The following is a 15,752-nucleotide window of genomic DNA, read 5'->3' as shown; positions in this document are numbered from 1 at the left end:
ACAGTGATAAACTTTCCACACTGACCACCTCACTTTGTGCTACAATTGACCAACAAAATAAATGGATTGCTTCATTGTTTTTGAACCGTAGGCAGCACAGGGAAAGCGCTCCTTGTGCAGCAACACAGGACAATGTATTGTGTGGGGCCAACAGCTCAAAATAAAACCTCTAATTATCTACGGGTCAGCCATAAATCTGGAATAAAAATAAATGTTACTTTTTAAACTCGCCTTTAATTCTGCACAGAGTTTACGTCGGTGCTTTCTATTCTCTCAGGAGAGGCACTACCAGGACTTGGTGTGCGCCCCACATTTGCATTTTTGCATCAGCTTGACTCCCAAGGAATGTGTTAGGAAACAAGTTCGGCTATCAGACGTAAGGGATGCCTATAATGCTATTTAAAGTAAGCAGAAAAGATAAAAGATGTATTTTTTTCACTTTTTTTTTTTTTAAAACATCCATGCATATATTCTCTTCACATACCCATAAAAAAGAAGCCAAAACTAATATTAATAGTGGTGACGGGACTCAAGTAAATTAATTCCTTACAGAAGTACATTGTTTAGTTTTAAGAGCTCATATTTTCGAAGTCTTAAATTTTGAATACCTATTTCTATGGGGTTTTCAGTCTCCTGGTACCCAGCGATTCCTGTCCACATGGCTGGTTTTATGGGCAAGCTATGAATGGCACTGCATGGGGGCACCGCACAATGGGGAACACCAACCTCGCCAGGAGCCGTTTCTGTAACTTTTCACTGGAAAACACGCCACGCAGCCCATGTTTATTGCATGTTCCAGCATTTTACTTGATTTGTTGTTCCCAGGTAAGTTTTACTGCTGAAACCCAGTGACTTGAAGCCTGGAATCAGGCACCACATCACTCCTCACCACAGCCCCCACAGAGCCAGTGGTGGGCTCAGGCCCTGCTGGTCATCACCATGGCCCTTCCTGGCAGAGGGGGACCTGAGGTCCTGCATGGCACAGCTCCACAGGGCTGCCACCACTTCCCACAGGCCAGAGGGGACCTGCCACAGCTTTTCCAGACGTGGTTTCCTGATCTGTGGCTGGCAGCTGGGTTTTGGGACCAGCGGGTGGCTCCCCTCCGTCCCCTGGATGCACAGAGGTCACCAAGATGGCAGGGGAGCCTCACCCCGGGATTGAGGCAGCAAATCTGGGGATGGAGGGCGAATGCTGAAGCCCATGTTCAATACTCTCTTTCACGGGGCACTTACAACTCACTGGCCCTTTCCCTGCGCTGCTTGTGTGCCTCTGTCAGCCCTGGCTATTCTTCACATCTCGCCTTTTAAGGACATCAGGGAATTTTAAAAATATAAAAACAAACCAACAAACAAGCAAAAAAAAAAAAAAAAACATACCGCCATAGCATCTCCAGGTGATGGAGACTCCCTTTACCGCCCTCCCTCCCCAGACACAGCGCGGTCGCTCCCCCTCAGGGCGCACGCAGGGCAGCCTGAGCCGCATTCCCTCCCCAGCGTGCCCATCCCTTGGGGCAGCCTGAGCCGCATTCCCTTCCCAGGGAGCCCATCCCTTGGGGCAGCCTGAGCCGCATTCCCTCCCCAGCGTGCCCATCCCTTGGGGCTGGCACGGGCACTCCGTCTTTCCTCTAGGCCAGGCGGCTCTGCCTGACGGGCTCATGGGCAAGGGGCCGAGGCAGGGCCCGCAGCCCCTTCCCGGGGCCGGCCGGGCGGGGAAGCCGCGTCAGCGAGTCCCGCCGGGCAGAACGAATGCCGGGCCCGCATTGTCCCCCGCCAGCCGCCGGGTGGTTTCGATACGAGCCTGTTTAACAGGGGCCGATGGCCGGCCGAGGCGCGGAGCCACCGCTGCTGCCGGCCCCCGCCTCCCCGCCCCCGCCGCTCCGCGCTCTTTGTAATAGTCTCATCTACAAGGACGATTGAAACTTTATAGTGCATGATTCATAGAGCGGGGCTGGCGCTCCGAGCCGCCGTGTATATTACATTAATCTGTGTCAGGCCACTAAAACAGAGATATGAATATGAATTCTCCATATTGCAAGGGAGATAAATGTGCTTGTGAATAATTGATCGGCGCCCATGGAAAAAAAAAAAAAAAAAAAGTTAGAAAAAAGAAAAAAAAAGAAAAGCAAACGGGCTGGGGAAAACATGGGCATACCATGAAAGTTAGCCGGAGATGGAACTGGTGAGCCCCGCGATGAGCAGGGCTGGTGCGGGGCTGCCGGGGGCGGGGGCAGCCTCAGCCCGCACCGCGCCCCCGCCCCAGCTCCGCCGGTCGCTGCTGCCGGCGGCGGCTCCGGGGCCGCTCCGGTTCCAGAGAGTGCATCAAAAACTCAACCAAAGCAGCAAGAAGGGATGACAGGAGCCGGGAACGATAACAATCATAGGAATGAGCCAGTTTGAGTACACACACTCTACTAATTTTCTTCTTCCCTTTCGCTGGGCTTTTTTTTTTTTTTTTTACCTTGTTAAAAATAGACCTTTTTTTCAGAATAAAATAAACAACAACAACAGCAAAAATGAGGCATGCATACCAATCAGCGTGTTTCATAACTACGTCTCTGTGACAAAGCCAAATCCCCGTAAAGCTGCCGTTTGCTTTTAATCTGTTCTGGCAACTGCGAATTTCTGAGTTTGCTGAAATCGAGATTATATCAACTTTTCAGTATTCTTTCTTCACAGATTTCTGCCATTCTTCTGCAACTGATAAGTAAATAATAACAAAAACAAGACATTTTTTACTGGGAGAGAATAGAGGATTATGCAAACGTATAAAAAAGGTGTTTTCTGGCAGCCTTTTAAGTAGCACGAAAATGTATCTTGGCACTCGGTCGTCGTACTAAAAGAAGTATATTACTCCTTGTAGTTCCCATTCGATTCAATGCAAATTTTCATATTGACTTTATTTATCAGGTTAGGGTAGCATCATCATTTAAAAAAAAAAAAGGTAGGAGGCTAATACTTTCCAATTTACTCTTATCAGCTCGAAGCATTCCTAATTACGGCAAATCGTTTAGCTTAAGCTTCTTTATTATTCTCCCTGCACTCTGGTATTTTCTGGTATACATCTGCTGGGGTGGATGTCAATGAAAATATGACAGGAAAAAACTACAAATTATTTTCCTGCCAGGGTGACGTAAACGATCATTCCTAGCACGGTTCACGTGACAAGCGAAACCTCGGGATTGGGAAGCTCTCGCTCCTTCCCAACACCGGCGGCGGGGAGCGGTGTGGGGGCGTCCCGCCCGGCCCGGGCCCGGCACCGCTCCCGGGCAGCCTCCGAGGGCTCCGTGCCGAGGCAATGACACCCGTACACCTCTCCTCTCTGTCTGAAACTTCCTGCAGGAGAAATGGCCACCCCGCCGTGGCTTTCCGGGCAGGGAAAGGCGATCACCCTGCTCCCCCAGGTGCCGAATAGGCTGAGGCAGAGGCCCTCGGGGGTGCTGGGCACCGAGGCGCGCAGCCACGCCGGAGCTTTCCTGACTTAAACAGCACGGCGTTTCTCAGCTGGCCTCGGGACTTGTCGATTTTCCCTTTTTTAAAGGGAAGTTTTTGCGCTCCTGTCCAAAAACTTTGGCGCAAGCCCGCTCCCTCCGAGCCGGCAGCCCGCAGCCCTGGGCGCGCTCCTCCAGCAGCGGCATGCGGCTCCCAGGCCGCCCCCCTGGAGACAGGAGCCCGGTGCCTCATCCCTCCCGTCCCCGGCAAACGCGCCGGGAGCCGTGGGGAAAGACGGAACGGGGCTGACCCCCCAGGGCTTCCGTCATCGTCCCCCGCTCCCGATAACACCCTCAGCTGGTTGGGGAGGGAAGCGTCAAAACTGTTAGCGTTACTGGTGGGGGGGGAGGAGGTGGGAAATTCAAATAAGCAGATGAGGGAAAAAAAAATCTATTTCTGCAACAGAGTCAGCTCTAGAGATGCTGAGGCTTCCAAAGGAGGAAAACTGCTAACCAGATAACTACTGGGAATTATCGCTCCCGGGAGGATAATCAGAAGTGTAAGCGCACTCCGGAGGGTGCAGCTGTCTTTCCGGCCGAGTTCAGGGCGGGCAGCCCCCGGCTCTCCGCCCCAGCCCAGCCGTGCCGCGGACCGGCGCCACCCGCCGCCCACAGAGGGCGCTGCGAGCCTGCCCAAAGCGCGGCCCTCGGCTCCGCTCGGAACTGCTCGGAACCGCTCGGGCCCGCTCGGGTCGGCTCGGGACCACTCGGAACTGCTCGGAACCGCTCGGCCCCGGCGCTCGGGAGCGGGCACCCGCCGTGAGGCGGACGGGCGAGAAGCGCCCTCGCTGCTCCGCTCCGCGCCGCTCCCGTCCCTGCCGGGGCTCCGGCGCCGCGCAGGAATCCCCGCTCCGCTCCCCCAGGACAGTTCGGCAGCGCCGCGCTCGCTCCGCCTCGCAGAGCGTCCCTGGAAGGTGCCGTCTCCGCCTTGGAGGAGCGGAGCCGGTCCCTGACAGCAGCAGCGGCGGCACCCCGGACGGCCGGGCTGCTCGAGGGCGGCCGCATTTCCCGAGAGGAATTTGGGAACCGGGGCAGCCGGTGCGGGACTGAGGCGATTACATCTGGATGGATATGAAAGAGACAGCAATTGCATCGGGTTTACACCAGCACTGACCTGACGCACCCTTAAGCTCTACAGGCTTGAAGACTTTTTTCTTTCTTTCATTTTTAAATACGTCTACCCTCTCCCCGAAGGCTAAATTACTCTAGTTTGGTAAAAAGTGCAACGTTCTCTTTTGTTGGAACAATTTCCAACGCGAGACTGTCTGTCATTTGAGAAAAGGAAAAAAAAAACCACCGAAACAACTAAGAGCCAAAATACAAACTAATTTATGGTATGCGAGGAACTGCAGGATGTCAAAATGAGTCTCTTTCCAGAGGCTCTCCTTCAGCTATTCCACACAAAATCTGGTTTGCCTGACCTGTTTCTCTGCTCCATCAGAAAAACGCAAAATGTAGGAGCCCCCCATAGCCTCCACCGCTTTGCCAACAAATCTCTAAGCCATAGTTTACGCAGTCTGCTCTTTGATTGATGTGATCTTGAAGCTAAATCAAGATCAATATTCTGATCTCTGACGAGAATTTTATTAATATTTTATTTGAAAATCTCATCTTGTTTCCGACAAGTCCTGGTTTGAGGTTGGTTTAGTTTGGATAGGGCGTCACCGCATTATTTCTTAATGACTTTCCCAGCTGCTTCTTTCCATTTTCCACCATCAACAACCATCTGGTATCTTATTAGCACCTCAATGCTCATTTAGTGTTCTCATTTAGGAGGAAAAAAAGAGAAATAAACACTCAAAATATTACACATTTCAACGGACTGTCTTTTTAAGATTAATGCCTTTATAAAACGATAGCTCCTGTCTCTCAGTCTATTTTCAACCAGCAGATCGGAATTGCAAAACTTTCTTCTGAGATTTCTAAGATGTGCAAGAGCTGCCTTTTTTTTCTTCTTCTTCTTTTTTTCTACTAAGATTGTATTTAATCTCACAGGAAAATATCTTTCATCGTTATATTTCCTCTGTGTTTATTCAAAGTGCATATCACTACAAATAATTCTTTTTCCTAAACTATGATTTTTATTTTTTTTTTTTAATCTTGGGTGAGAATATATACCAAAAAAATAAAGCTCTTGATCCAACTTAGCAGCCAGTTTGGACAGCAAAGTTTTACACTAGGGAACTGTGAGAAAACTTTCCCTTTCAGTTTCAAGAAAGTATTTTGTAGCGTAAGTGGAAGTCAGGTCCATTCATGTCTGGAAAATGGATACTATAGAACACATCTGAATCATCACAAATGAAAAAATAACTTTAATATTACTGAGGACATCTTCACTCAACTTTGTAAATTTGCGTGTATAAAAAAGGAAGCTCGCAGCTTGTTTTTGGCAAAATAGCTTGGATTTGCTACTTGAAGTTTCAGTTACCCAAAGGAGGAAACTTGATGTTTTAAAAAAACTAATTATAAATGTTTGAATAGATTTGTAATATATGTATAAGATCTGTAGCAACAGAATACATACCTGAAGAGAGCTCATAATTTCATTTAGTTTATTAGACAAAAATATATGATTTAGACAAGTCTTGCTGACGTGTTATTTACAATCTGAAATCACTCTATATACAGAAAAAAGAAAACCACAAACACATGGGAAACATTTACCAAACAAATAATCCAAGAATGGTTAGAATAACACGATCTGAAATGGTACAATGAGGAAGGGGATCCATCTACAGATTTGTGTAATGCTTTTATGGATTTGCACCACCTTATTGCAAAAAGAGATTGATGGGAGTCGTTTATACCGTTTCCTTTTTTTTCACTCTCTCTGTCCTTAATACCAGTCTCTGTAATATTTTTTCACCAAATCATTTAATCAAGCAGAAGGGAGAGCTGTTAAAATTCTCGGTGTTCCCTCTTGCTGAGCCAAAGAGCTGCAGGGGGGGGGAAGGGAGAAGGAAAAAAAAAAAGTAACAATCTTTCAGAAAAAAAGTATCTTTTTTTTTTCAATTGTGCATCTAGTTCTATAGCATCTGAGTAATAGATAATTGCACAAAAATCATTGTCTGTGGTTGTCTGTAGTGTAATTAACGCAAGATCTTTGAGATCTGTTAGGTTTTAGAAAAGTTACAGTCTGGCTATGTACAATTGCAATTTAGTCTAAGTTTGAAAAGATTGGAGCAACTCCTGTGCTGTTCCCATTGTCGGTATGTATTATTATGGTGATGATTAGGTGCTATAATTAGTCTTTATTATTGAAACACTCTGTTTCACATAAGTAACATTCCTACAGTGAAAACAAACAAACAAACTCACTTGTCACGGACAGGCTGGAAGGGCGATTTTAGCGGCTGGGGTGGGGAGTCAGTTCTTGGTACATTTTCTCTTTCTAGAAGGAGACAAAAAAATAAAAAAAAAGAAACAAAAAAAAAAAAAAAAAAAAAAGAAAAAAAAGCCAAACAAAAATAGGAGAACCATTTTAGAATAACAGCAGTAAGAACCTGGACACTGCAGAGAACACACTCCCCTCTCACCCTCCTGTTCAGATGTGAACAGATACATGTGTGTGTGTGTACAGCGCTATACCCTACTTTCAGTATTTAAGTCTGCAGGCTTTTCTTGACACACTTCTTACTGTTATTGAAGTTATTGGGAGATGAGGGTCACAAAAGAGGGAAGGAAACCTCAAACTTATACATTTCACTGCGCTCTTCCTGAATTTTCATCTTACTTGATGGGTGTATAGGGTGAGAATGTAATAGGCCATGTGAAATGTGCTTAATGTATGTGACCAACACGCTGGGTGGAGGGCTGGAAATCAAGGCTAGAGTAAACTGTAGCTCCATTAAAAGCAATCAGTTACACCAGTGTGACACCATTCCTCAAGGAGAAGTTCACGTGCACGTCTTGGGGGTGGAGGGAGAGGTGAAAGCCTGATACATTAATTACCTATGTGTTTGGGACTGGTCCTCTCTGAAGGTTTGTCGCTGCTTAGTGCTCCCAGGGTTGCTGTTAAAACAGAAGATTGTTGCTGGGCCTGGAGGTGGTGATTGTGATGAGCAGCATGGTGGTGATTTACTCCCAAAAAGGACCTCACGTTTAGAAGGGAACTCTGAGTGAGGAAAGCCCCATTTGTCCAGTTGTGAAATTTGCCAATCTGGCATGTGTAGAGTCCATGGCTAGGGAGAAAAGCGGGGTGCTGAATCTGAGGAGAAGTGTGGTTAACCTGGGGAGGAGGGGGCGGAGGAGGAGAAGATTTCAGGGCACCATCAGGACTCGTTGCTGTCTCTGCCAAAGACCAAATCTTGGGTTTGCTGTGAGATGGCATCTGTAAATTGTTCGGTCCCCCAGGACTGATGATTCTCGTGCTATTGTCAGAGGCCTCCTTCACCATGGCCAGCGTGTCTTTGGGTTTCAGCCCTTCAGACCCTGACAGTGCCAAATCCTTCTCCTTTTCCAAGTGCTCCTCTTCGCTGCTTTGTCTCAGGAGCTCAGGCTTCTCCTCCTCTTCCTCATTGCTCTGCTCCCCATCATTCTCATCGATTTTATCTATATCTATGCTCTCCAGGTCAATTTCCTCATCATCTTCATTCTTCTCGGGGTCCCCCTCATTGTCACTCCCGAAGAGATTTGCATCTTCTTGGTCCTTACTCCTGGAGCCCCAGGTCACCTTGTTCTCCTTCTTGAGCCGCCGGCGGGCGTTGGCGAACCAGGTGGAGACCTGGGTGAGGGTCATCTTGGTGATGATGGCCAGCATGATCTTCTCGCCCTTGGTGGGGTAGGGGTTCTTGCGGTGCTCGTTGAGCCAGGCCTTGAGGGTGCTGGTGCTCTCCCGGGTGGCATTCTTGGGCCGCCCCGGGTCCCCGTATTGGAATTGTCCGTAGGGATAATAGGCGGGGGCAGTGTGGGCAGCAAAGGTAGCAGGGTGGACACCCGGATTATCTTTCAGCTCGTACTGGGAGCCCTGCAACACATTCAGACAAGCGGAGAGGGAAAAGCACATCAATTATCTCGTTAGCGTCTCTAACAGACCTGAATAGGCTACTCCGGGAGCCGGAATACGCCTTTCAGCGGTGCAAAGGGTCTTCACAGCCGAATTCGGCCCTGCCCGTTCCACGCTCTTAACATTTAGGTCATACAGAGAGGTGTTCCCAAATGATTCCCCCTTCTTGCAGGGAAAGGAAAAAGAGGTGCTAAGCGGGGCTCTGACAGACATTATGAGTATTTTCTCCGCAAACCAAACCAAACCAGACCAAACGATGGAAACACAACTTTGCCTCCCTCTCAGCAAGAAAATTTACTGTGCCCTTGAAATTATCAGGCACATAGAACAGATACTACACCGCAGTTACCAACTAATGCCCGCACACAGCGCCGCATTTATCTGCAAAGTATCCAGGAGGATGTTAGAAATGCATGCAGACCATTCTTTATTTTTGCTCCTAATGAGATGAGGCTGGGGGGAATGAATGCACAACTTCAGTACGAAGGGACTTATAATGTGAAAGACTTTGCACACACATGCCAACAGCTCCATCCCCGCTCCCCAAATCATACACCAAGATTCCGGAGTAAAACATTAACTTCTAACTCTTAGAACAGGCTTTAAACTCGGGAATGAAAACTGATCCATGCATTGTAGAATATGGATACGTAGACACTTTATCTCATAAGTTTTACTTTGATCCGGCCAGAGCAAACACAAGTTGTTTACAAGCGTTTAGAGACGGTGATTTATTTGCAATCAATATTCTTTTTATCATCAGTAGTAAAACACAGCAAGTCAAATTATCCCATCAGGTGTTTTGGTAAATAACATTTTATCTTTCTAGCAACCTCATTAGGCCTCATTATTACCGCAAATTGTCCAGATATTAACCTAATATTTTAGTTCTTAATTTGCAAATGTTCAGAAATTTAGAATTTATTTCGAAATATCACCATCGTGGTTAATCACTGTAATAAAATACCAGGATACTTTGCGAGTAGGAACGGGAACTGTTCCAAAATAGCTAACATTTCAAGCAGTTTTCTTTCTTTATTTCATCTATTACGATCTTGCCTCTTTTTTGTTTTGTTTTTGTTTTTGTTTTTTTGCCTAGTCCAGGAATACATTCTTCATACTACTATGTCATAATTTATGTCAGCCCTAGAAATCGACCTCTTCAATAATGTTTGTGAAGAAACTAATTAAACTTTGTCAAACAGTTAAGAAGGATCATGTATTTTAATTTCAGAGACACCGCTTATACACAAAGAGTAGCCCGATGTAATTTTTGTAATGTGTTACAGAGTAGGCTTTCTGCACTCCCTTTATTCTGCTGTCTTCTGTTATTGTTGCTGAAATGATATTTTTTGTGTAAACTCTGTTGGGAATTCTTTTGAAGAAGCCACTTGTGAATCACTCATTTCTTCTGTCTCAACTTTATCGCATTTCCAAAATCAAGGTTAAAAAAGGAGTAGGAAATGCATGCTGTTTAGAGTGACCTTACAGGAAATGTTTGCAGTAGAAAAATTATCTGTTTTCAGATGCTGTCCCTTGTTCAACAGCGTATTTTCCTATTTGCCTACATATATTTATTAAGAACCCTAACAAGTTATGCATTGCGTGCATTCAGTTATAAATATTCACACTTTTTCTGTGTCGGGGGAGAGAAAAGAGGGATATTTAGAAAATTAAGTGGAACCTATGCGTAGCGCCGCTGACAATTTTGGTGATACCAGCAACGAAAATGTTTCAATGACACCAGATATAAAACCAGTTAGTTAAAAAAAAAAAAATCACTTTCTAACTATTACGTTTTAAAGAAAATTTCAATTTAATCCCGAAGACAGTCCGGGTGGCGACAATTTCTCTTAGAATGAACGCCGACATACGTTCCTGCCTCGATGCCTATAATGGGATGTAGATGCCCTCTTTCGCTTCATGCAAATCCCATCTATGATACCCGCCATAATCAAAGTATGAAAAGTTCAAGGAACGGAACGGGACATTTTCAAGGCTTGAGGAAAATGCCTTGAAATAAACGGGAGCCCCAGGTACCGACACTTTGGCCTTTCGGACGGAACCTGTTTATTTCTCAGCGGCAAAGAAAAGTACCAAGCGGAAAGAGGAGCGCGCTGGACAGACCAGTGAAACAGCAGGACCGACAATAACACCCGTCAACAACAACACCAATAACAACAAAGAAAGAAAAGAAAAGAAAAATTGCCGAGTTGCCAGGGAAAGCCGACAATACGGAGGCAGGAGCCCTGCTTAGCTGTTCCACCGCCAAAAAAAACCTCGGAGGAGTTTTGCCCGGCTGGAAAGACGAGGAGGATGGGGGGCTTCGCGGGCAGACGGAGCCCACGACCCCGATCCCCTCTCTCTCCGCAGACCCGACGAGAGCCGCGCTTTCCTCTGCACGGCGGACCCCGCGCCGGGCGTGAGCCGCCACCGCAGCCGCCCCCGCGCTGGGCTCCGCAGCCTCGCCCGCCCCCGGCTCCCCCGGCTCCCCCGGCTCCCCCGGCCTCCGCGGCCGCGCTCGGCGGGCCCGGGCAGGCGCGGGGGGCAGCGCCGTGCTCACTCACCATTTGGGAGAAGAGGCCGAGGTCGGCGGTGTAGGGCAGGAAGGCGCTGTAGTTGGGGGCGCTGTAGGGGCTGGCGTACATGCCCAGCACCGAGGTGACAGCGGCCGAGCCGCTGCCCAGCTCGGCGCCCGCGGGCCGGCCCGAGGCGGCAGCGGCGGCGGCGGCGGCTGCGGCGGCGGCGGCCAGCACCCCGGGCCGGTCGCTCCCGTACACCGCCTGGCTGGCGCTGAGATACTGCGGGTAGCCCAGCTGGGGGAAGGACATCTCCGGGGCGCGGGCACAGAGGCGGCGGCAGCAGCACTGGCGGCAGCAGCAGAAGCGGCAGAGATATAAAAAAAAAAAGAGGAGGGGGGAAGGGGGGGGAGGAATTATACCAAAAAAAAAAAAAAAAATAAAGAAAGGGGGAGGAGGGAGCCTGCTGAAGAGCCGGGGAGGGGAGCGGAACAAACCCGGGCTTCTCTGGATCTCTCTCTCTCTCTTTCTTTTTTCCTCCCCCCCGCTCTTTACTGGAGTCAGGCAGGGCGAGAGAAAAGAAATCGAGCCGATAATTTTCTTTTTTCGTTCTGATTTCTTTCTGTCAGATATATATTGCACCCTAGGTATGGAGGAGGAGGAGGAGGAGTGTGGCAGGATTCAGTGGGGTGTCTTTCCTCAAATCTCGGCTCTTCTGTGCTCCTAAATCCCTTAGATGTGATCTGATCAACAATTGAGCTCCAACTGATGTGTCTGCCCTTAGGTCCTAGGCTGATCTTTCAGATACAATTTGAAGTTGATGTTTTGATTGGCACCCACTTGAGCTGGAAGCGCCGCCCCGCGCCCCCGCCCGCCCCGCCGCCCCCCTCGGCGCAGCACGTGGTGCGAGCCCAGCCCGGGCCGCCGCCGCCGCCGCCGCCGCCGCGCTCGGAGCTGCGTGTGCGTGTGAGTGTGTGTGTGTGAGTGCGGGCGCGCGTGTGTCCGCGCAGCTGCTCTGCTCCGCTCCCAGTGTATTTAATGTTTAGCAATGGGCTCCTTTCAGAAAAGCCCCCACTGCTGTATGACAACCTGTCTACACGATTTTACAGCTGTCCAACATTGGGGTTTTGCTGTTTCGCAGCCTTGGTGTGTCCCCTTTTAACAAAAACAACTGTGTTGCTGGGTTTTTTTTCCACCTTTAACATTGAGTCCCCCTTGTCGTCGTTGGATTCAGGAACAAACGAGAGTGGCCGTGAGAGGAAAAGGGGGCTTTGCAGCCAGGCAACTTGTAACAATTTACCACTACCAAAAAAAAAAAAAAAAAAAAAAAAAAAAGGAAAAAAAGGCAGCTAAATAAATAAATAAATAAATGCGATCTCTCTACAGCAACCCACAAACGCCACTCATACACAAACACATACGCGCAACTTTACTGAAAGTCAAAAGGCTCCTAGCAGTACTTCCCAGAAGAATCTTTAGTGAAAGGAAAGGAAAAAAAAAAAAAAAAAAAAAAAAAAAGAAAAGAAAGAAAAAGAAAAATAAAAATGGAGGAAAAAAAAAAAAAAAAGACCCGAAGCGATGCGATCTTCCCTGCCGCCCTTTCTCCTCCTCATGCCCTGCCGACGGATTGACACTCAGGGACAATTATCATAGGCATTGCGACAGTTCTCGGAATACTGGAAATAAATAATCCCGCAAATCAACAACCTCGACATGTATGCCGAGGGGCACAGAGGACCCCCAGCCCTCGCCCCCGAGCGGGGGTGGGGGTTAGGGGGAAACCGAGTGTCTTGTTGGTTGTCAAAACTTCCATCCTCCCGTTTCACTGGGGACCGAGGGCAACACATCGGGGGGAAATAGGAGAGGGACGAGGCGGGGGGACAAAGGGGACACACACACGAAAGGACCAAAACGAGCTCTTGCCATTATGATCATTAACAACAATGATTAGAGGAAGGGATTTTTTTTTTTCCTCTCTCCTTCTCTTTCTCCCCTTGGAGAGGGGTGGAAGGTGCAGCGGGAGACAAAGGACTCCTCTGCGAGGGACCGGGCCGCCTTAAGGGAGGCGGGTTGTCACCGCTGTGCCCTGCCTGCGGTGTTGTCCAGTCCCTCGACGTGGCTGGGCTCGCCCGAACCGCGCTGGGACCGCGGGAGCATCGCTCTGCCCGGGCGGCACCGCAAACTTTCCCTTTCCTGCCGCTGCCGGGGCCCTCCCAGCTCCCCCGCTGTGGAAAACGCGGAGCGCGGGGGCGGCGGGCCGAGGGCTGGGCGTTCCTTGCCCCGACCTTCCCAGCCCCGGCGGGACTGCCGGGGGCCGCTCTGCCCCGCGGGTTCGGCGCTCCCGCTCCGCCGGCTGCGGGCAGAGTGCGCGGGGCCGGGCCGGCCGCTCCGTCCCTTCGGAGAGGCCCCGCGGAGGGGCGCGGAGCGGCCGGCCCCGGCCCGGCCCTCGCCGCCGCGGTCCCCGCAGCCCAGGAGCTCCGTCTTTGTGCTGAAGGGGCGGCCGAGCTCTTCTTTAAGGGACAGCGCGGAGCGGAGCGGCCGCAGTCGCAAAGGCCCGCGGCTTTTCGGGATGCGAGTGTTTGGCAGGGGAGAGGGGGAAGGGAAGAAGAAGGAGGAGTGGGGGGACGACGGGTGTCTCTCTCCTTTTCCCGAGCCCGGAGAGAGCCAGCCCTAAGGCTCGGGCCGCTCCGCGGGGCTTCGCGCCCCCTCTCCCCGCTCGCAGCAGCGGGCTGAGGCCGGCAGCCCGGATCCCGCCGGGAAGTGGCGGCGCGGGAGCGGAGGGAAATGCCTCCCCTCCTGCCAACGCCCCCGCGGGGTGTCTCCAACCCCGGCCAGCCCTTTCCTCCCCGTGCTCCAGGGAACCGCTCCGTCTCACGGTGTTGATTAAACTTCCTTCCCCATCAGTTGGAAATAGGGAACTTTCCCCTTCCTAGGTCTGACAGGGAGAGCAGTACCTCCCCCGCACCGCTCCAAAATCTCACACTCAAAGCAGGAGAGCGACCCTCAGACAAAAATGCACCGCCGTAACAGAGCTGAGTGGGACTCGAAATTTGCAGCCTTATTTTGCGAATGGAAGTGTCACATTACAAGGGCTTCAGGTAAATAAAGGTGGGATAAGGCACCGACGCTGCCGAAATCTTCTTAGCTCTTTAGATCTGTGTGGAATGTGTATCCAGAAAAGGTTTCCACTTGGAGGCTTAAGAAATGTGAGTCATCCCCTCCCCCACTCGATCTCATCCTTCTCGGATCGGTTAAGGGAAGAAAAAAAAAAGGGGAAAGAAAAAGGAAAAAAGTCTCCTTTGCTTTTTCTATCAGCCCTGCATCTTTTTGGTGCGAACTTTGCTACTCTTCACCTTGAGTAAAAATAGAGCCAATAAACACAAAGTGCAGGTTACCTGTAACTGCGATTTCGGAAAGAAAAAAAAGAAGGGAGACAAGAAAAAAAAAAAAAAAAAACAAACAACAAAACAACAACAAACGTAAATTGGAAGGAAAAGAAAATAGGAAGGAAAAAACCGCCAAGGACGGGAAAAAGTTAAAAGACTGGTATGAAAGCTTTGTTCGTCATCTGCAAAGTTCCTTGAGCAAGGATGAGCAGGGTCCTGCGAACGCCATTAATTATGCACAATTCTGATCAGAAAATGTCAATCCCCACGCGATTCCTGCTCCTGCACAGGACATTGCCAATTTTTTTCCCTTCTGACGGTTTATTAAGTCACTTTAGTAGGCAACCTTTCAAAGCCCTTTTTAATTTTTTCCCCCTTGTGCGAGTAAGCTGGGACCAGAGCTGCTACACTAAGCTACTTAGCTTGAAAATCATTTTAGTGAAGGTCTGGGAGATTCTGGGTTTATTTCCTCCCATACAAGACCTATAGCAGGAGCTTAATAACAAAAGTGCGAAAAGAACGAAACTGTACGGAAAATTACAAACATCAGCAGCAGTTGCCCGAAGCGCTAGGAAAATCTTTCCCTAAACCCTGCACCTAAACAGTCCAAAAGGTCGGTGTGATCAACACCTCCTACACATAAGTTAACTTCAAATTGTTAATAGGTGGAATAAAATACGGATTTAAAAAAAAAAGTTTTAATCATAATTCGAAACCAACCCTCTTCCTTTTACTTTTTTTGCCCATTTTTTCCCCTGAGAACTGTGTTGTAGTTGCTTGAACGCCTCCTTAACTTTCTGCAAGACCTAACAAAAAGGAGTGCGGTGCCAACTCATTAGCCGAACAGCGTTTTAAAAGACGATAAACAGTCACGTAGCAAAAAAAAAGGATTTGGGCTGAGAGTGAAAAGCAGTCACCTTCCCGTCGGAGAGCGGATGCACATCAGAAATCAGGCGGGAGAGAAATACCTAACAGCGCTGGGCATAATGTGATTATACTTAAGGTAATCGCTTAAAATAAATTGTATACTGTTTAAAGTAAATCGACCTAAATGGCCACGCTCATCTAATTCAAAGATCATTGGGCAGATAAACTTCTTAAGGAGCCTTTCTCGAGAAGGAGTTTGCTAAGACAGTGTGATCCTTCCAGTTTCTTAAGGCGATGCATCCAGTGCCAAGAGATTTTCTCTTTATTATTAACAAATCAGTTTAGATAGGGGTCCGATAAGAAATGCAAATCCAGACATAGGGGTCGCTGCTTGGCCGAATTTTAACTGAAGGCTGGTTCTGCGGGAATTGACTACAGGGTACGTTTGCGAAGAGGCTGTGTGAAGCTTTTACACTGACTCTACTGA

General features: G+C 48.9%; 1 protein-coding gene across 1 annotated transcript; it reads right to left on the bottom strand.

Moving 5' to 3' along the window:
• Positions 1 to 6,018: 6,018 nt before the first annotated feature.
• IRX1 (iroquois homeobox 1) lies at positions 6,019 to 12,217 on the bottom strand. The gene is made up of 5 exons (XM_059481072.1): positions 12,209 to 12,217; positions 11,061 to 11,360; positions 7,440 to 8,454; positions 6,807 to 6,879; positions 6,019 to 6,424 (listed from the first exon to the last, which is right to left on the bottom strand). The coding sequence occupies exons 1-5, from the start codon at positions 12,215 to 12,217 to the stop codon at positions 6,367 to 6,369; spliced, it is 1,455 nt and encodes a 484-aa protein (XP_059337055.1). The 3' UTR covers positions 6,019 to 6,366.
• Between the last annotated feature and the right edge of the window lie 3,535 nt (positions 12,218 to 15,752).

This window comes from Ammospiza nelsoni, chromosome 1 (genome assembly GCF_027579445.1).
Source record: "Ammospiza nelsoni isolate bAmmNel1 chromosome 1, bAmmNel1.pri, whole genome shotgun sequence".
Taxonomy (NCBI): Eukaryota; Metazoa; Chordata; class Aves; order Passeriformes; family Passerellidae; genus Ammospiza; species Ammospiza nelsoni.
Note: the sequence above shows the minus strand (reverse complement) of the source record. Positions and strands in the feature narration are given on the sequence as shown.

What these genes read in the sequence shown, in the direction of transcription:
- IRX1 (XM_059481072.1), bottom strand. An exon ending in TCGGCCTCTTCTCCCAAATG is followed by an intron (nt 8,455 to 11,060) that starts GTGAGTGAGCAC and finishes AATGTGTTGCAG; the next exon opens with GGCTCCCAGTACGAGCTGAA. An exon ending in GACCAGTCCCAAACACATAG is followed by an intron (nt 6,880 to 7,439) that starts GTAATTAATGTA and finishes GTCTCCTTCTAG; the next exon opens with AAAGAGAAAATGTACCAAGA.